The sequence below is a fragment of the Pelodiscus sinensis genome, unplaced genomic scaffold, assembly GCF_049634645.1.
Source record: "Pelodiscus sinensis isolate JC-2024 unplaced genomic scaffold, ASM4963464v1 ctg34, whole genome shotgun sequence".
NCBI classification, from domain to species: Eukaryota; Metazoa; Chordata; order Testudines; family Trionychidae; genus Pelodiscus; species Pelodiscus sinensis.
Window position 1 is genome coordinate 3,526,230 of NW_027465849.1, and position 20,143 is coordinate 3,546,372.

Below are 20,143 nucleotides of genomic sequence, written 5' to 3' on the forward strand. Positions count from 1 at the left end.
CGGGCACCATTTCAAAAGCCACACACACAACACAGCCGCTGGATCGCACAGAACTCGGAAAGCACTTGGACCTAATCAGGTGGATATCAATGCAGTTTCACGGGGGAAAAAAACAAAAAACAAAGCAACTTAATTAAGAAAAATAAAACCCATTAATTAGCGACACAATCGAATCAGGTGCCCAGGCCAGCGGGTGCGAAAATCTTGAAGGACTCTGGGCTCAACCCATAGGCCGGTGACGCCGTATGTATGTAAAGGAGAAATAAAAGTTGTTATAAAGTTCCCTGGAATTGCTGTAATTTTGGGTTTTTTGAATAAACTGATGTTTCCTGCTGCTGGTTTGGAGTTCTCCCATCGCCGTCAGCTGTTCCAGTGTGCAGAGGTAGCCCCTCTGGGGTGGGGCATGGGGGCTGGGTATACGGGGCCCACTCACGTGGGACTCGGCCCCTCTGGGGTGGGGCATGTGGGGTGCCAACTGTCTAATCACATGAATCCCAAGGTCCCTTCTCCATACCCCCTCCCTCTATGGCTTGCTGTTCCCCCATCAGCCCTCACTTTTTGGGTTTAGGCAGGGGATTTGGGGTGCAGGTTTGGGGCTGAGGGGTATGGAGCATGGGAGGGGGTTTGGCCAGGGCCCAAGGCAGAGGGGTGGGGTGCAGGCTGTGGGAAGGAGTTTGGGTGTGGAAGGGGACCCAGGGCTGGGGCAGAGGATTGGGGCACCAGCGCTAGCCAGGCAGCGCGGCTAAAGTAGGCGCCCTGCCTGTCCTGGCTCCGGGAAGTGGAGGCATGGGGGCCGGGTGGCATCACTCCCGTTGGCCGCGATTCCCCACTCATGGGAGCTGCTGAGGTGCCACTCGGGGTTGGGGGCAGCACATGGAGGCACCTGGCCCCCCCCTGCCTAGGAGACTGGTCCCTTCTGGGAGCTGTGCAGGGCCGGGGCAGGCAGGGAGCCTGTCTTAACCCCAGGGAGGCTCCCAAGCAAGGGCTGGGAATGTGGAGGGATGCAGCCTCTGTAGGGTGGGGCACGGGGCTGCTTAAAGGTGACCCCCTTGGGCCCTATTCCCCTTAGTACGCCACCCCAGTGATTCTGCATTGGCCCCAGCAGGGGCGCACCCCACCTGCTACCTACTGGGGAATCTCCCTCCCTGGTGCACTATAGGGCTCATGACACACAGGAACAGGGTGACCCTAATTCTCCCCCCTCCCCGATTCCATCAGCTGATTGGCTGCAGCTGTACAGTATTTGCATCTCATATAAATATGTATAAGGCTGCAGTGAGCAGTGTGTGCTTTGAGGGGGGGGGGCTGGCTCCCTTAGCTCTGATTGGCTGCTTGGGCTGCCATTTGCTACTAATAAAGGGAAGTCCCGCCCCCCTTTTTTTAAAAGGTCGCGGCCCTTTGTGGGAAGTGGCTCGGCCGTGGTGTCCCACCCCTCTGCTTCCGTGCACGCTCCTCCGCTCCCATTGGCTCTGCCCGCCGTCAATCCGGCATTTCAAATATCCGCCCCGCCCCTCTCTGCGACCGTTAGGGGTAAACAACCCTCTGCTCCCTCTTCCCTCCTCCCTCCTGCCTCTCAAACCGCCGCCTCCACGCGTTCGCATTCAAATCCCGCCAATCGGCCGGCTTGTCCCCGCCCCTCGCCTGCTTTCCCATTGGCTCCTGCCCGTCGCGGACATTCGTTGTCAACGTCCTCCCGGGGAAGGCAAGAGGGGGGGCGGGTTCAAATCCCTCCGTTCCACCGGGCCTGATTGGGCGGCCGGGATTCGAAAGGGGCGTGGTCGGCCTAGGCCAAAGGCTATAAAGTCTCTTGCTGGGCACTAGCCTGGTCCTAGTGAGGGTGGGAGGCGATTGGATTGGAGCCAGGAGCGGGGGCAGTCCCTGCAAGGGAGGGCAGGAGGAGGAAAGGGGGACCCCTCTCAGCCCAGATTGGGGGAGGGGTCAGGTGGAAGGAAGTGGGAGAGCCTGGTGGGCACAGGTGGGGAGGGGTGGGCCTTGGAGGAGACCCTGCCTCTCCCCACCCTGCAGAGCTAAGGAGTGAGTTCTATAGGGCTGGGCCAACCCATTCAGACTAGGGGGTGCCCCCCAATTTTAGGGGGTGCCCTGCGTGCATAGGGGGTACCTGGTGTCCGTCAACCTCAGGCCAGACCCACCGCCATGGTGAGTGGTTCTTGTTCCCTTCCTCTCTGCTTTCCCAAGGCGCCTACTAGGTTATGGGGTAGCAATTTTTTGGAGGGGGTTGACCCCTGTTTTGTAGAGGGCAGCTGCCTGAGCCCTCTTAATGGGGTGGGGCTGATAGCAAGGGCTGCTTTGCTTGGGTTTTTAATAGGGCCTGGCTGCATTTTGGGGTAGGGTGCACGAGGCATGAAAGCTGGGGGGCAGATCCCATTTGTCTTTTGAGGCTGAAATTTAGAGGCCGAGGCTTGGGGGCGGGGAGGGCAAGTGCAATTAGCCTAGAGCAATGGCTCAGACCTAATTAGGGCCACAATTTGCTTGTGATCCGATGGGGGAGACATTTGGCGCACTGGGACGAATAGAACAAATAGGCCCTTTAATGGAGCAAAAGTTTCTGAGATCAGGTTAATCTGGGTCCTTTAAAAGGAAAGACGTCAGTAGGCTCTAAACTTGGGGGTGAATGTGGACTTTTTTTGTGTGCGCCTCATTTATTAAGCAGCTGCTTTTTAAAGAGGTGGGTTTCAGTTGGCTTGAATAGTCGAAGGTGAAAGGTGGCTGCATATTCTTATGGCTTATTGATAAAGGAAGTAGATTTAATCAGGCCTAACATTCCTCAGCAGTGGGTCTAATTTTTGCTACCTCCCTTATTCTCGATCATACTAAAAGCTGCTCCCCAGTTCTGTAGGGTTGGTTAAAATCTCTGGGTAACCTGATAACCACGTGTCCTTTCAAAATTCCTGCTCTGGTGGGTAGGAAATGGTAGCCTAATTTGCTTAGCTGTGTATTGGGTGGTGGTTGTAAAGAAGATCTATTCGCGTGGCAGGTATGTATGTATGTGTGTGTCTTGTCTCCGGTTGTTGGGTCCTCTGAGGACTGGACAGAAAACAATCTGCATGCATGAATTTCTACACAAGTCCAGTGACTTGCTGTGCTTACAACTTTTGTGGACAGCTGGGGTCTGCATGGCTGTTTTTTTTCATCTACCGGTCTATCACAATCCTGCTGACTTGCCCTAGTAACTTGTGCATGTAACTTTGTGTATAAAATTATCATTTTCATGATGGGTGTTGCTTGGGAGGGCGGGAGCAAGAAGTTGGTTGATTTGAGGCACCTATAAACTGGGCTAGTTAGTCCTGTGGCTGGGCTAGTGGGTTTTTATGCTGATTTTGCATGGGGTAAGAGAACCTGGTAGAAAACTTTTTTGGTGGCTGCCCTGCCATGTGCCCAAGGGTCCTGCTGTCAGATTCCAGCACAGGTACAAAGGATCTTGCACCCCACATGTGCCAGGGGGGTTCTCATTCCCCAGCCTCTGTTCCCCCCCCCCCCCCCGATGTTGTTTGCAAGCCAAAGCCAGGACTTTTGAAAAGTGCTTTTTTTCAGGATGCTGGATTTTTTCCTCCCAAGAGGAAAACCCAGAGCCTCTTTGAGTGAGGGTGATCAGATGGTTGCTGGTTGCTTTGGAAGAGCCAGGGCCAAATGCGGATCAGGCCTCTGGTGTGAAACTGGCCCTCCGAAAGTCACGGGCGCTGAAGCTGTGTAAAGGTGGCTACAGTGTCATTTTTTCCCTGGGCAGAGTCCTGCGGAGCAAATGCAGCACGGTCTCTAAGATGTCTTTCAGTGCAGCATGGCGGGGGCCCTGCCGGAGGACCAGACCGCACTGGGCGGCGATGGCCGGGTCGGGGGGAGGGTAGGGTGCTCAGGCAAGCCAAGAGGAAGGCCTGTTTGGCTAATTGATGTAGTTCCATCTCAGGATTGTTTGTCACCAGCTGCAAAATGCCAGAGGCGCACCCCCCATGTTTTATTCTCCGCAAGGCCTAGCTCCTGAGGGGTGTGTCTGTGAGGCATGGGGGGGGGGGGGGGCTGATGGCTTGTGCTCTTGGCATGGGGGTCTGCCCTAGAACTGCTGTGGGGCCAGGAAGTCCTGCTTATAGGCCAGGCCTGCCTTGGCCACGCTCAGCCAGAGCCCTTTGACTTTTTAGCTCTGTATTTAGCTCTTCTAGGCTGGCACACGAACGGGGACTGTCCATTCCTGGCACTGGCTTGCTGAGGGCTTAATTGGAGGCCAGTGTAATGTCCCTGGTTGGCTGTAAGGGGAGGGAGGGTATAAAACTGATTTGGTTAGACATTGGGGACGGGGGAGGTACTTGGGGGTCCCCCTTGAGCCTGTCTTGTGTCTCCGGCTCTTGTATGCCAGTCCAGGGCTGTGGTGAGTTAGTGGGTCTCAATCTGTCACCTCCAAAGCACCAAAAAAGGGACCTCAGCTGGCTGAACAGACCCTAAAGTTTCCCCAGGGCAGCTGGATCTGAGGCCCGCGGGCAGCTGACCCTGCTGTCTCTTCATAAAGATGCCTCTGATCTTGGATAGCCGTGTGCGGGGGGCCAAATCCACCCCTTCCTCTGGCTCGGGGGCTTCCCCTAACCCCGGCAGAGACCTTGAAGGGCCTAAGACCCAAACCTGCCTCTCCTGAGAGCTCCTGGCCTTCAAACGGGCTCGCTTGAGGATGCAAGTAGACGGGGCTTCTCCCTCTCCCGAAATCTTACACGGGGCCCTAGCACAACAGGGGCCTCGTCCTTGTTAATGACTAAAGAAGGGGGGGACCTTTGGATGGGTCTCCAGCTGTTCAATTTCTTTGAAGCCCCCCGAGCTGCCGTAGGGGGTCAGGCTAGGAGAGGTGTCTGTGCTCTTGTGCGCCACATCTTACTGGGCCTGCAGACTCAGGAGGATGCTGCTGCTTGATAAAGTTCGAGGGAGGGGGACTGAATTGCAGGCCCCCCCCATTATGAGAGCCTGTTTTCGCTGGGGGCAGCAGGGATTTTGCTCCCTCGCTTCTGGGGGTGAAAACGGGACACAGGTTCCAGCTGGCCCCACGGACCGGCCCCTGGAATCTGCCTGGTAAAGCCAACCTGGGTCCCCAGGTGGCAGCGGTTTGGGGGGAGATCCCAAGATGGGCGGGGGGGGGGGGGAGTGATAGAAGCTTTTCTGCTTTTCTTCTCTGGCCTTCGTCTTTGCCAGAGCAACTTGTCCTGGGTCCCATGACCTGGTCTTGGTGCCAGTGGGGCTTCCCTGGTGCACCAAGTGGGGCAGGGGCTGAGTGAAGGGTGCCCGGGAGGGCCCCACAGCTCATGGGGGGGGGGGGGGATTGCCAAGGCTCCATGGGGGCTGCACTTCACCCCTTCTAGGGGAGTGAGCTCTTGGGTCTCCATATCGACCTGGACCGGGCAGGGAACTCTAGGAGGCCCTGGGACCTGCATGGGGCGGATTGGGGGGCTCGTTATGGGGCGCGCGCCTCTGTCAGTGCTGACATCAATGTCCCTGGCACGGTTCCGCTGCTCCAGGGTCCCAGTGCACGTGCTTGTCCTGCTCCCGGCCGCTTTCCAGGTCAGCAGCTCTGGTGGAGGGGGAGTGCAGCGGGTGGGTGGAGCGAGCAGGCCCACGGTTAGCCGAGAGCCCACGCGCCGGCCAGCTCACCCCCCCGGCCTGTGACACGCCCCCGTCTGTCTCCCCCACAGAACTCGAACGTGGAAAACCTGCCGCCTCACGTCATCCGGCTGGTCTACAAGGAGGTCTCCACCCTGACGTCGGACCCTCCGGAGGGCATCAAGGTCTTCCCCAACGAGGAGGACATCACAGACGTCCAGGTCACCATCGAAGGACCTGGTGAGATGGGGGTGGAGCTGGCTGTGGGGGGGTGTGGTCAGTGGCTACAAGGGGGTGGAGCTTTCCTCAGTGCTCCCAGTCTAGGGATGTTAAATATCAGTTCACTGAACAGTCGAGTAACCTCAAGAATTCTTCTCGGTCACTCAGCTATTTTGTAGTCCCCTGGGGTGGGGCTGGCAGCGAGTGTGCTCCAGCCCCACTCCCGAGGAACCCCCTGCCACGCTGCCACTGCTGCTGGATCAGAGGCAGCAGCGGGGGGGGCTGGTCCATGAGGGGAGCCAGTTTAAAAACCAGCTCCCCATGTGGACCGGTTGCCTGTCACCCCGTGCTGCTGCCTCTGATGCAGAGGCAGCAGCATGGGGTGGCAGCAGCCCCTGTCTTGGAGGGGGGAAGAGGGGTGGTCTAAGTTCCCAGACCTGTCGCAAGCCAGATTTGAGCTGGGCTGCCCGCCTGCCCGGCTCCTAATACACTTGAAATACAGATCCTGCAGCAGGGGTAGATCCTGGACCCGTCATAAAGTCAGGACTGAGCCGGGCTGCTGGCCAGTCTGCTAAAATATGTACTGGCAAGTGGGGGGGAGGAGAGAATGGGTGTAGTCTACAGCAGTGTTTCTCAACCAGGGGTACAGGTACCCTTAGGGGTACTCAAGAGATGTCTGGGGGGTACGTCAGCACCACTGACACCTGGAGAAAACTGAATGTTTGTTTTCAGTTGTACAGCGCTTGATTCTTTTTGTACTTTTTACACTCAATGTTTATCACCTGCCCGTTTAAACACACGTGTTGCGATGGTGGAAAAAAATTGTCTGAAAACTGTAGGTACTGGGGGCACTTCTAATTTTTTTTTAAAGGGGCACTTTATAAAAACAAGGTTGAGGAACACTGGCCCTATCGCGTTAGCCTCCAAGCTTTTGCATACCATGCTGTTGCATCCCTACCCCAGGCACCCTGCCTGCTCCTGTCTGAGGCAGGGAAGTGGATCTCTGCCTGAGGAGGGCGCTGTGATCCCTGGGTGCTTGTGGGGGGCACTCAGACCCGGGGGCAATCCCCACCCAGTCCTGCTGGCCCTGTGCAGTGCGGAAGGCAGCCCCCCTCAGACTCCTGGTCTTGGCAGTCACTGGTGCCCAGGAGCTGGAAGTAATTACTCTGCAGTGTCACAAGGAGTATCTACTTCCTGTCCCAGGGCCCTTCCCCAAAGGGGGCTGGCGCCTCCAGCCCGGAGCAGGGCCCCCTGGGATGTGGGGGCTGTTCTGGGAGCGAGCTGGGGGTGGGGCTGTGCCCTGGGACGTGGGGGCGAGCCCATCTCACCCGCTCGGCTCCCTTGGCAGAGGGGACACCCTACGCCGGAGGCGTCTTCCGGATGAAACTCATCCTGGGCAAGGATTTCCCGGCCGCGCCACCCAAGGGCTACTTCCTCACCAAGATCTTCCACCCCAATGTGGGCGCCAACGGCGAGATCTGCGTCAACGTCCTCAAGAAAGACTGGAAGGCCGAGCTGGGTATTAAGCACGTGCTGCTGGTAAGCAGGGGGGGGGGGGGGGGGGGGGGACGGACGACGGCGCCGGTGCCCTCCCCTGGCTTGGGCCCCGGTGGGGGAGGGGGCTCTCTCCCTGGCAGGCCGGGCTGTGCCTGCTAGGCTGGCACAGAGCTCCAGCAGTGCGGCACCCTAGGAGGGGCGAACACCCTGAGGCCCGGCCTGCGGAGTTCCTGGCGCCATTCACACCGGGCAGCTGCAGGCTTGGACACCTGAAAGGGACCCCCTGTTTCGAACTCTGCCGGCCGATCCCTCCAGGCAGCCCCCTCCTTCCCTCCGGCCGGGGACGCACTGTCTGCAAATTCCCTTCTGCAGCTCCCCCCAGGCCTGGCCTGCCTTTCCAAGTGATGTCGCCCGCCGGGTTGGGTGGGGGGAATGGCTTCTGTCCATCTCACTACGGGGGAGCGGGGGGGTGTTTTCTGGCAGCTGCAGGGTTGGACTGCAGGGTATAGTCGCTGCTGGTCCGTGCCTCAGTTGCCCCTCGCCAGAGGGAGTCGCAGGTGCTGGGAAAGTGATCCCCAGAAGCCAGCGGAATCTGGCCACCCTGTGGGTGGGCACTGGCGAGCAGGGTGTCTCGTGGGCCACATGCAGAGCCCCGCCACTGGCCTAGCATGATGGCCAGGTGGCCCCTCAAATAGGTTCTGGTCCTTAGCAGCAGCTGGGCCTAAACTTTCGGGGGAGGGCAGCTGGGCGCCTTGCACTGGGGTGTCCCTCGCGTGGCCGTTTGTCGCGGGGTCCCAGGTGAGGGCTCCGGGCGCTGCGTGGCGCTGGGGAGTGCGCGACGCACCATTTGAACCAGCGGCCCCGGGATCTCGATGCGCCCCAGAGCCGGAGAGCGAAGCTGGCCGTGGCAGTCCTGGCTTCTCCAAGCTGCATGGGTGGGTCCCACCCTGGGCGCTCGGGCGGGGGCTGCTTGGTCTTGCTGCAGGGCTGGGCTTGGGTGTCAGTTCTTCCCGCGGGCTGTCAGCTGCGTAACGGGGTGGAGACGGAATCTTCCCCCACCAAAGGGGGTGTGGCCGGGATGCCCTGTCCTCTGGCTATTCCCTGCCCCCCCAAGGGCCCAGGGATGTGTGGCTGGGATGCCCTGTCCTCTGGCTATTCCCTGCCTCCCCCAGGAGCCCAGGGATGTGTGGCTGGGATGCCCTGTTCTCTGGCTATTCCCTGCCCCCCCAGGGCCCAGGGATGTGTGGCCGGGATGCCCTGTCCTCTGGCTATTCCCTGCCCCCCCCCCAGGGCCCAGGGATGTGTGGCTGGGATGCCCTGTCCTCTGGCTATTCCCTGCCCCCCCAAGGGCCCAGGGATGTGTGGCTGGGATGCCCTGTCCTCTGGCTATTCCCTGCCCCCCCAAGGGCCCAGGGATGTGTGGCTGGGATGCCCTGTCCTCTGGCTATTCCCTGCCTCCCCCAGGAGCCCAGGGATGTGTGGCTGGGATGCCCTGTCCTCTGGCTATTCCCTGCCTCCCCCAGGAGCCCAGGGATGTGTGGCTGGGATGCCCTGTCCTCTGGCTATTCCCTGCCTCCTCCCCCAGGGCCCAGGGGTGTGTGGCTGGGATGCCCTGTCCTCTGGCTATTCCCTGCCTCCTCCCCCAGGGCCCAGGGGTGTGTGGCTGGGATGCCCTGTCCTCTGGCTATTCCCTGCCCCCCAGGAGCCCAGGGATGTGTGGCTGGGATGCCCTGTCCTCTGGCTATTCCCTGCCCCCCCCAGGGCCCAGGGATGTGTGGCCGGGATGCCCTGTCCTCTGGCTATTCCCTGCCCCCCCCAGGGCCCAGGGATGTGTGGCTGGGATGCCCTGTCCTCTGGCTATTCCCTGCCCCCCCAGGGCCCAGGGGTGTGTGGCCGGGATGCCCTGTTCTCTGGCTATTCCCTGCCCCCCCAGGGCCCAGGGGTGTGTGGCCGGGATGCCCTGTCCTCTGGCTATTCCCTGCCCCCCCAGGGCCCAGGGGTGTGTGGCCGGGATGCCCTGTTCTCTGGCTATTCCCTGCCTCCCCCAGGGCCCAGGGATGTGTGGCCAGGATGCCCTGTCCTCTGGCTATTCCGTGCCCCCCCAAGGGCCCAGGGATGTGTGGCCGGGATGCCCTGTCCTCTGGCTATTCCCTGCCCCCCCAGGGCCCAGGGGTGTGTGGCTGGGATGCCCTGTCCTCTGGCTATTCCCTGTCCCCCAAGGGCCCAGGGGTGTGTGGCCGGGATGCCCTGTTGTCTGGCTATTCCCTGCCTCCCCCAGGGCCCAGGGGTGTGTGGCCGGGATGCCCTGTTCTCTGGCTATTCCCTGCCTCCCTCAGGGGTGTGTGGCTGGGATGCCCTGTCCTCTGGCTATTCCCTGCCCCCCCAGGGCCCAGGGGTGTGTGGCTGGGATGCCCTGTCTTCTGGCTATTCCCTGCCCCCCCCAAGGGCCCAGGGGTGTGTGGCTGGGATGCCCTGTCCTCTGGCTATTCCCTGCCCCCCCAAGGGCCCAGGGATGTGTGGCTGGGATGCCCTGTCCTCTGGCTATTCCCTGCCCCCCCAGGGCCCAGGGATGTGTGGCTGGGATGCCCTGTCCTCTGGCTATTCCCTGCCCCCCCAGGAGCCCAGATGTGTGGCTGGGATGCCCTGTTCTCTGGCTATTCCCTGCCTCCCCCAGGGCCCAGGGATGTGTGGCTGGGATGCCCTGTCCTCTGGCTATTCCCTGCCCCCCCAGGGCCCAGGGGTGTGTGGCTGGGATGCCCTGTCCTCTGGCTATTCCGTGCCCCCCCAAGGGCCCAGGGATGTGTGGCCGGGATGCCCTGTCCTCTGGCTATTCCGTGCCCCCCCAAGGGCCCAGGGGTGTGTGGCTGGGATGCCCTGTCCTCTGGCTATTCCCTGCCCCCCCAGGGCCCAGGGGTGTGTGGCCGGGATGCCCTGTCCTCTGGCTATTCCCTGCCCCCCCAGGGCCCAGGGGTGTGTGGCCGGGATGCCCTGTCCTCTGGCTATTCCCTGCCCCCCCAGGAGCCCAGGGATGTGTGGCTGGGATGCCCTGTTCTCTGGCTATTCCCTGCCTCCCCCAGGGCCCAGGGATGTGTGGCTGGGATGCCCTGTCCTCTGGCTATTCCCTGCCCCCCCAGGAGCCCAGGGATGTGTGGCTGGGATGCCCTGTTCTCTGGCTATTCCCTGCCTCCCCCAGGGCCCAGGGATGTGTGGCTGGGATGCCCTGTCCTCTGGCTATTCCCTGCCCCCCCAGGGCCCAGGGGTGTGTGGCTGGGATGCCCTGTCCTCTGGCTATTCCGTGCCCCCCCAAGGGCCCAGGGATGTGTGGCCGGGATGCCCTGTCCTCTGGCTATTCCCTGCCCCCCCAAGGGCCCAGGGGTGTGTGGCTGGGATGCCCTGTCCTCTGGCTATTCCCTGCCTCCCCCAGGGCCCAGGGATGTGTGGCTGGGATGCCCTGTCCTCTGGCTATTCCCTGCCCCCCCAGGAGCCCAGGGATGTGTGGCTGGGATGCCCTGTCCTCTGGCTATTCCCTGCCTCCCCAAGGGCCCAGGGATGTGTGGCTGGGATGCCCTGTCCTCTGGCTATTCCCTGCCCCCCCAGGAGCCCAGGGATGTGTGGCTGGGATGCCCTGTCCTCTGGCTATTCCCTGCCCCCCCAGGGCCCAGGGGTGTGTGGCTGGGATGCCCTGTCCTCTGGCTATTCCCTGCCTCCCCCAGGAGCCCAGGGATGTGTGGCTGGGATGCCCTGTCCTCTGGCTATTCCCTGCCTCCCCCAGGGCCCAGGGGTGTGTGGCTGGGATGCCCTGTCCTCTGGCTATTCCCTGCCTCCCCCAGGGCCCAGGGGTGTGTGGCTGGGATGCCCTGTCCTCTGGCTATTCCCTGCCTCCCCCAGGGCCCAGGGATGTGTGGCTGGGATGCCCTGTCCTCTGGCTATTCTCTGCCCCCCCAGGAGCCCAGGGATGTGTGGCTGGGATGCCCTGTCCTCTGGCTATTCCGTGCCCCCCCAAGGGCCCAGGGATGCCTCCTTGACTTCACCTGCCTCAATTCTCAGGGTGCCCCAGATCTCTAGGCACCTTGAAAGAGTAGATCAGGGGTGGGGGAGGCCAGCAAAGCGCCAGAGACTGGCAATTTGTTCTGCCCTGGTGCCGGGAGGGGGGGCATGTAATAAGACAAGTGGGGTGTCCTGACCTAGCAGCTGTCTGCGGGAGGGGCTGGACCGGAGGGAGCCCCATGGCTGGCTGCCCTCCCTTGGGAATGGAGCTGTGGGCAGCCCCTGCTCCGATTCACCCGCCTTCCCTCCCCACAGACGATCAAGTGCTTGCTGATCCACCCCAACCCCGAGTCGGCCCTGAACGAGGAGGCGGGTCGGCTGCTGCTGGAGAACTACGAGGAGTACGCCGCCCGGGCCCGCCTGCTGACGGAGATCCACGCCCAGCCCTCCAGCCTGCGGGGGGCCAGCAAGGACCCGGCTGACCCCTGCTCCTCCGCGACTGTCTTGGCGGCCGGGGGCGAGGGCCCCCTGGCCAAGAAACACGCAGGCGACAGGGACAAGAAACAGCTGGCGAAGAAGAAGACTGACAAAAAGCGGGCGCTGCGGCGGCTCTAGGGGCGGGGGGGCCGACTTGGAGAATGGACTCATTGGGGGGAGGGGGGACTGGCGGGGGGGCTGGGGGGGTCCGGGGCAGGGTTCTAATCCAACTGTCCCTTTTCCCATCTTTTTGTTAAGACGCTTTGGTATTTTACCCTTTTTTCAATCTTAAGTTATTTAAGTTATAAAAAATCTATTAAAGGACTTTTTTCTACTGAAGGGTTAATTTATCCCCCCCAATCGTTGTGTCCCAGGGGGGTGCCCTTTGGAGGGGGCTGGGTGCTGCTTGGGTGGAGTCTGGCTTAAATGAGCCGAAAGGTGGAAATCCAGCCACAAGGGGGCAGAGCTGCCCCATAGTCCCCCGGGGAGAGGTTGGAATCCAGCTATCCCAGTGCACTGTCCTGCCTCCCTTTTCTGCCTGAGCCAAGGAGAGAACCCAGGAGCCCTGGGTCCCCCTGGCTCTAACCATTAGACTCCACTCCCAGAACCAGGAATGGAACCCACCAGTCCTGGCTTTAACCACTAGACCCTACTGCCCTTCTATAGGTGAGGGGGGAACCCTGCAGTTCTGGATTCTGGCCCTTTCTGCTCTAACTCACTCGGGCTACGTCTACGCTGGCAGCTTCTTGCACAAGAGTTCTTGTGCAAACACACTTCCACAAGAGTGTCTATCCTGGCATGTGCCTCTGTGCAAGAGCATCTGTGCCAGTGGAGGGGCTTTCTTGGGCAAGAAATTCATGTAGCCTGTCTACACAGGCCTCTTGTGCCAGAGGCCTTATTCCTGAGCGGGAGCGTCAGGTCTGGCGCAAGAAGCCCTGATTTCGCACATTAGAATGTCAGTTTCCTTGCACGAGAACACACGGCCAGTGTAGACAGGCAGCAGGTTTTTGTGCGAGAGTGGCCGCTTCGGCGCAAGATCGTGGTAGTGCAGACACAGCCCTAGACACCATGATCATCTAGTGTGACCCCTGCGCAACGCAGGCCAGAGAATCTCTCCCACCCACCCCTGGAATAATCCTCTCACCTATATCTAACCACTGGGCCCCACTCCCCTTCCCGAGCGGTAGCCTCAGAGGCTGAGGACCCTTCAGGGCCAGTTGCCTGTAGGAGTGGCTGATGGAAGCAGACCCTGGGGTGCAACCCTGCTTGTTCTAACCACCAGGTAGCTTCTCCTAGCACCTGAGCAAAGGCACCTGTTTCTAGGGGCTGGTGAGGAGATCAGGGCTGGTGGAGAGACCAGGGCTGGTGGGGCAGGAGTGACGGGTATGGGGGGAGCCTTGGGCTGCAGGTGGGGAGTGAAGGTCACCAGCTGGGCTGGGAGGGGCTGCAGGGGGTGAGGGCTCTGGTTTAGCTGGGCAGGGAGGAAATCGTCAATTTCACTGGGCCCAGCCTCAGTTTTCCCCACCAGCTGGTGCTCCTCACTCCTGATCTGCTGGCCCAGCCCGGCTCTGCAGTGACTGAACCCACAGCACCAGGGTGGGAGGGCAGGGACCATGGGAACAGGAAAGGGCTTTTGTAAACAGGGCTGGAACCACAGCCTGGAAGGCTCCCGGACACCCTCCTCCCCCCCAGGCCTGGGAGGGAGTCAGCCAGGGTGTTAACCCCTGCTCTGCTGGAGCCTTGGGGCCAGGGTCCCGGGCTGCTGGATTGGGGCTGGCATCCCCCTCCTGGAGGAGCAGAGGGGCATGGCCCTGCTGGTGTCCCCACTTCCACTGGCTGGGCTGCCCCACTGCCCGCGGCCCTGCCCCAAGGGGTGGGGACCTGGGTCCAATCTATAATTCACCCTCTTCTGTCTGCCCTACCCCCACAATGGCCCCCATCTCCTCAGAGACCCTCCCCCAGGATGGAGGGGGGGGGATTTGCGTGATGGAGACACCTGGAAATTGAGCTGAGACCTGGGAAACTCGCCTCATGCACCTGAGGCTGGGAGGGAGCTGGTGCCCATGGCGGGCAGTGCCTACCTGCCCCCCTCCCGCCCCCCGAGCCAGCCAGATCGTGCCCTGGGGCCAGGTAGGCACTGCCCTCTCCTAAAATGACGGTCCCTGGACACCTGCAGCCTGGCTCCAGCGTCCCCCTTGCGATGCCCCAGGGGCCAGACCAAGGAGAGGTTTTGGGGGGTGTCAGGGGTTCAACAAGGATTCTGCCTGTGGGGGGGGCTCATTGAGACATTGCCCAGGCCCCTGCTGTCCCAAGCAATGGGGCCCAGGCACTGATGGGGGGGCACCAGGTGGACTCCCAGCCTAGGAGTGGGGGGGGCATTGTCTGGGGAAGAGAGGTGTGGGGGGGGGGTGTCAGGAAAAGGGGGAATGGAGGGCGATGGGGAAGGGCAGGGGGCAATATTGGGAGGCAGCTGGGGGGCAGGGCGGTTTGGGCAGGGGGATCCTTTCTCCCGGGGGCTGCCCTCCCACGCTTCCTCTAGCTCCAACCCGCCCCCCCACCGCTGTGGGCCGCAGATAAGCCAGGCCAGAGGCTGCGAACAATGCACTGACCCGGCCCCCAGCTGATACGCCCTGCCTGTTTACACTCAGGGCACCGAGATGGCAGCGATTGGGCGGGCGGTTCCCTCCTGCCCAGGGCACCCCGCCTGGCACGGCACAAGGCTCCGATACCCCCAGAGGGGCCCTGGTGGCCCTGTGCCCAGGGAGTGGGGGGAGGGGCCCGGTAGGGGGGTCCCCGGATAACCAGCCTCCACCCTAGAGGCTGTGTCCCCATATGACCAGCCCCCGCACCTGACCCCAAAGGGGATCTACCAAGCTCCAAAACGCTACCCTGCTCAGGAACCGTTATAACTAACCCAGCCCCCCAAGCAGGGACAGAGCCCCGCCTACCTCGCCCCCCAACTGCTTTCTGAGCGCTGGGCTGGTCCTTTAAACCACAACGCCAGCGCTGGCAACGGGGATGAGGACCGATCAAGGCAACGTTATTTTTGGGGGGTTTTTTCTTGCATGGCCTGCGGAACTCCCCGAGACATGATTCTCAGCACTGGCAGGCCCTTGGTAGCCGGTTGACTTGTTTCGTAATTGGCCACGATGAGGGACGTGGTAGGTGTCTTGGGCCTTCCATTCACATCAGCAAGTATTGATTGCTGCTGGAGGTGGGATGCTACGCTAGATGGGCCCATTGGTGTGCGGCAAGAGGGTTGCAGTTAGAATCGGGAGGCAAGGTTGGAGGCTGTGATGTTTGTATAGAGAGGAGACAGGTGAAGGAGTGCTGGGTTTAACGGTGACTCCCCCATTACCTGCAGTACAGGCAGCATGACACACAACACAGGGAAGGTCCAGCAGGAGGACGTGAGAGGGCTTTGCCAGAAGACAAAGGAGGGAGGCAGAACCCGGACCGGATCGCAGCGCCGTCTCGGATCAGACACGGGATGGAGGCAGAACCCGGACCGGATCGAAGCGCTGGCTCGGATCAGACTTGGGATGGAGGCGGAACGTGGACTGGATCGAAGCGCTGGCTCGGATCGGACTCGGGATGGAGGCGGAACCTGGACCGGATTGCAGCACCGGCTCGGATCAGACACGGGATGGAGGCGGAACCCGGACCGGATCGCAGCGCCGGCTCGGAACAGACACGGGATGGAGGCGGAACCCGGACCGGATCGCAGCGCCGGCTCGGATCAGACACGGGATGGAGGCGGAACCCGGACCGGATCGCAGCGCCAGCTTGGCTTGGACTCAGGATGGAGGCAGAACCCGGACCGGATCGCAGCGCCGGCTCGGATCCGACACGGGATGGAGGCGGAACCCGGACCGGATCGCAGCGCCAGCTCAGATCCGACACGGGATGGAGGTGGAACCCGGACCGGATCGCAGCGCCGGCTCGGATCAGACACGGGATGGAGGTGGAACCCGGACCGGATCGCAGCGCCGGCTCGGATCAGACACGGGATGGAGGCGGAAGCCGGACCGGATCGCAGCGCCAGCTCGGATCCGACACGGGATGGAGGTGGAAACCGGACCGGATCGCAGCGCCGGCTCGGATCAGACACGGGATGGAGGCGGAAGCCGGGCCGGATCGCAGCGCCAGCTCGGATCCGACACGGGATGGAGGTGGAAACCGGACTGGATCGCAGCGCCGGCTGGGATCGGACACAGGATGGAGGTGGAACCCGGACCGGATCGCAGCGCCGGCTCGCATCAGACATGGGATGGAGACGGAAGCTGGGCCGGATCGCAGCGCCGGGTTGGCTCGGACTCTCACACTATCGCCTTCTTCTGCAGCTGGTCCCCCACCAGCAGTGTGAAGCTGTCATGTCTCCAGCTGATCTTGCCACCCCGGCAGCGTCGAGCCAGGCAGCTCCCGGCAAGGCCCAGCGCCCCGGTGCCAAGCAGGACCAGCCCCAGCACCCACAGCACCGAGCCGTGGGCATCCTGGGCGTAGGCCAGGATTGTCATGACCACCCCGATCAGCACCGCCACCGCGCTGAAGGGCAGGAGGCAGTGGGAGCAGGCGCCCTCCACGCCCCCCGTGGTCGTGCTCACCAGGTGTGGGTCCAGGCGTGGCTGGATCTGGACCTCCTCCGTGGCCATGTTCACGGTCACACGCTCGGGTGGCGCCGGGGTGGCAGACATAGCAGGCGGCAGCAGGAGGGGGGGTGTGTGGGGAGAGAGAGGGGGCTGGGAGGAGGGAAGGGGTTAGGGTTAGGGGAACCAAGCTTCCTGCCTGGAGCCCCTAAAATAACATTGCACCTCAAGGAGCCGTTTGTGCCTTTAAATCAAGAACTGGCTCAGAAGACCCTACAAAAACATCCCACCATTGCCGTGCAGTGTCGCAGAAAAGGGAGCCTGCATCTTTCAGGGAGGAATCCCGCCCCAAGAGCCAATATTCCCCGGGCGTAGGGTCCCGTGACCACCCTTTCATCCTCCCCCTTGGACTCCAGGAGGCAGAGAACAGCCACAATGCAGGGTGCCCTGACTAACCCCCCCCTATCCATCCCCTATGGGCCTTGGGAAGATGTGATGGGCTGGGGGCACCTGTCTTGGGGAACATGGATAGGAGCAGGGGCCAATGTGCTGTGCGCGCCAGCTGGGGGGCTGAGCGGGGTGGGGCAGCAGGCCAGATGTGTGGGGCATGCTGGGGAGAAGCTGGTGCAACGTGACATCCCAGCTGTGGGGCACAAGCCAGGTGCCAGGCGGGGCCCCCTGATGCCCCACCGCCCCCAATTTCTCATTCAACCCTCCGGCATCTGCCTGTATCCTCTCTGAACCCCGCCAAGCTGTGTGTCCTGTCCCTGCTTACCTCTCAGCTGCCCAGGGCCACGGCCTTTTGGGGTCTTGCTTTCTTCCCCTCTTCGTCCAGGTTCCCGCCGTCCGCCCTGCCCCGCCCGCCGCCTCCTGCCCCAGCCTTTCACGCCTCTCTGCTGCTGCCTCTCGTCCGTCTTTCTTTCTTTCTTTCTTTCTTTCTTTCTTTCTTTCTTTCTTTCTTTCTTTCTTTCTTTCTTTCTTTCTTTCTTTCTCTGTCTCCCCCTTAGCTGCCTGGCTGGAGTTTTGTAATTTTGCTTCCTCTCTATAATATAGCTCTGTCCCAGTCCCCTGCCCCCCCACTCCACTCCTGCCCCCGCCCCTTGGCAATCGGCGTCTCCACTTGGCAGATGAAATGATAAGGTGACCAATTAGCCAGTTCCTCTGGCGTGGGGACTGGGTTGCACACACCCAGTTTCCCACACACTCACAAACAGCAGGGATAAGCCCGTGGGGGGGGGGGGGGGGAGGCGTGGAACATACAAATTACAAGCAGGCAGTATATGCACATACACACGTCCCTGTAAACACCACACACGCCCGCACCCCACCAGCCATGCACACAACTCTGCTCCCCCCCCCCCCATGTCCATGCACACCTGAAATGTAACCCTCCACACAGGGATCTTGTAAAATCTTGTAGTGGAGACGTAGCCAGACATCCCTCAGCCCACACGCAGACACTCAGGCTGCGTCTACACGACACGACTTGCCGGAAGAGGCGATGCAAATGAAGCGCGGATTAGCATTGGCTCATGCTTCAGTGGCATATTCTCTTCCGATCTGTTTTTGCACAAGGGGTTTTGGTGTAAAAACAAGCAGTGTGGCTGGTTCCTTTTTGTGCAAAAGGGTTTTTTTTGTGCAAGAGCCTTATGCCTCAAAAAAATCTTGTAGTGTACATGTAGCCTCTAACCACATACACAGTGCGAGGCATATCCCCTCCAGCAGGGGGCAGCAGAGAGGAACACACACACACACACACACACACACACACACACACACATCCCCCTCCAGCAGTGGGCAGCAGAGGGGAACACACACACACACACACACACACACACACACACACACACACACATCCCCTCCAGCAGGGGGCAGCAGAGAGGAACACACATACACACACACACACACATCCCCCTCCAGCAGTGGGCAGCAGAGGGGAACACACACACACACACACACACACACACACACACACACACACACACATCCCCTCCAGCAGGGGGCAGCAGAGAGGAACACACACACACACACACACACACAGAGTTGCCAGATGGTTTCACAAAAAATACTGACCCGCCAAAAAATGACCAGGGCCGAAATGCAGTCACGGCCCCTTTAATTCCCGAGCTGCTCTTCCATCTCTTCACTCGATCATGTCCCAAGCTGCCTTCTGTCGGGCGCCCGAGCCGGGCCTTGGGAAAAACAGAAACTATTGGACATTTTAGGTGTCCGGTATTTTCTGAATGTTTTTACTGGATGGAAAGCACAAATACCGGGCTGTCCGGTTCAATACCGGGCTGTCCGGTTCAATACCGGACACCTGACAACCCCCCCCCTTGCACGCGCGTGCACACGCACACACACGCACACACACACGCACAGTGGGAGGCATATCTCCTCCAGCAGGGGGCAGCAGAGAGGGACACACACACACACACACACACACACACAAACACACACTCTGTGACAGCACGCGCAACCCAGCTGCTACACCACCACACACTTGTATCCCATACCCACACACTGGGGGAATGGGGCCTGTCACTATGCCTCATGAGATCCAAGTTCTATGTCCCTAATAGCCCCACTCCTGCTGGACTCCATCTCCCATAATGCACGGTGACTTCCTCCCCAGCTCTGCTGCTGCTGCTGCTGCAATGTCTCCTGGGAGTTGTAGTTCAGTGACCCTGAGGCCTTGATTTCCCCATAAGGGATCTCCCCTGCTAGACTCTATCTCCCATACTGCATTGTGGCCTCCTCCCACAGCACAGATGCTGCCGTGCCTCATGGGAGTTGTAGTTCTGTGTCCCTAACGTCCTCTTTCACATCCCAGCCCCTATATTCCCTGCTCCCTCAGCTGGAGGTGAGGCACTGGCGGCTTCTTTCATGAAACAGGTGGATTTTCCATCACCTGGCATCTTTATAGCAGGACTAGACGTCCTTCCAAGGGAGCTGCGCTAGCTCAGCCATCAGAGATAGGCTGGAGGAGCAGGGTCTAGTGGTTAGAGCAAAGCCTCGGCTTGACAAAGCCCTGGCTGAATTGATTTAGTTGGGATTGGTCCTGCCTTGGGCAGGGGGCTGGACTTGATGACTGTCTAAGGTCTCTTCCCGCTCTATGATTCTATGCTAAGGGCTGGCATCCCGGACTCTTGGGCTTTCTCCCTGGCACCCAATGCTGTCCTCCTTCCCCCGCCATGAGCCAGAGCTGGGCCCGGCACCGCCCTATCCCAGACAGATTGGCCATGACACTAATGCCTCCTGGCTGACAGAACTGACCCACCAAAGCCGATTGAGCATATGGCACAAGGCACAGATTGGGCTATAATTAGCAGAGACCGACTGTAATTAGCCACTGTGTGGCACATGAAACAGCTCTGGGAGGGGAGTGGGGTCTAGTGGTTAGAGCTGGGAAGGCGGGGGAGGGGGAGGGGGAGGGAGGAAGCGGCTGGGAGCCAGGACTCCTGTGCTTGCTCTCTGGCTCTGGAGGGGAGTGGGGTCTAGTGGCTAGAGTGGGAGAGGGGGCAGGTGGCTGGGAGCCAGAACGCCTGTGTGCTCTCACTGGCCTGGGAGGGCAGCGGGGTCTAGTGGTTAGAGCAACAGATGTTCTAGAGTCATTGTTTTATTTGGGCAACTGAGCTCTGTTCCCTCTGATTCCATTTGCCCTTTTGCAAATGGTGGGGACCTGTTTCCCTAACGCTGGTCCTGGCTCCCTGCCCCCAGCCCCAATCACTAGCCCCCACACCCCTCCAGCGTTCCCTGTAAGCTGGGTGCTTGAGTGGCCACTCAGG

General features: G+C 60.8%; 2 protein-coding genes across 3 annotated transcripts; one reads left to right on the plus strand and one right to left on the minus strand.

The window, feature by feature from the left end:
- Positions 1–1,754: 1,754 nt before the first annotated feature.
- On the plus strand, positions 1,755–12,484 carry UBE2S (ubiquitin conjugating enzyme E2 S). 2 transcript variants are annotated; one of them, XM_075915112.1, is made up of 4 exons: positions 1,755–2,157; positions 5,682–5,829; positions 7,157–7,347; positions 11,608–12,484. In XM_075915112.1, the coding sequence occupies exons 1-4, from the start codon at positions 2,155–2,157 to the stop codon at positions 11,905–11,907; spliced, it is 642 nt and encodes a 213-aa protein (XP_075771227.1). In that variant the 5' UTR covers positions 1,755–2,154; the 3' UTR covers positions 11,908–12,484. The 2 variants fall into 2 exon arrangements, with proteins under 2 accessions (XP_075771227.1, XP_075771226.1); XM_075915111.1 differs by lacking the exon at positions 1,755–2,157 and adding an exon at positions 5,348–5,550.
- Positions 12,485–13,108: 624 nt separating this feature from the next.
- Positions 13,109–17,270, minus strand: LOC142823773 (transmembrane protein 100-like). The gene is made up of 2 exons (XM_075915113.1): positions 17,131–17,270; positions 13,109–16,508 (listed from the first exon to the last, which is right to left on the minus strand). Exon 2 carries the CDS (start codon positions 16,461–16,463, stop codon positions 16,089–16,091), a length of 375 nt encoding a protein of 124 aa, XP_075771228.1. The 5' UTR covers positions 16,464–16,508; positions 17,131–17,270; the 3' UTR covers positions 13,109–16,088.
- Between the last annotated feature and the right edge of the window lie 2,873 nt (positions 17,271–20,143).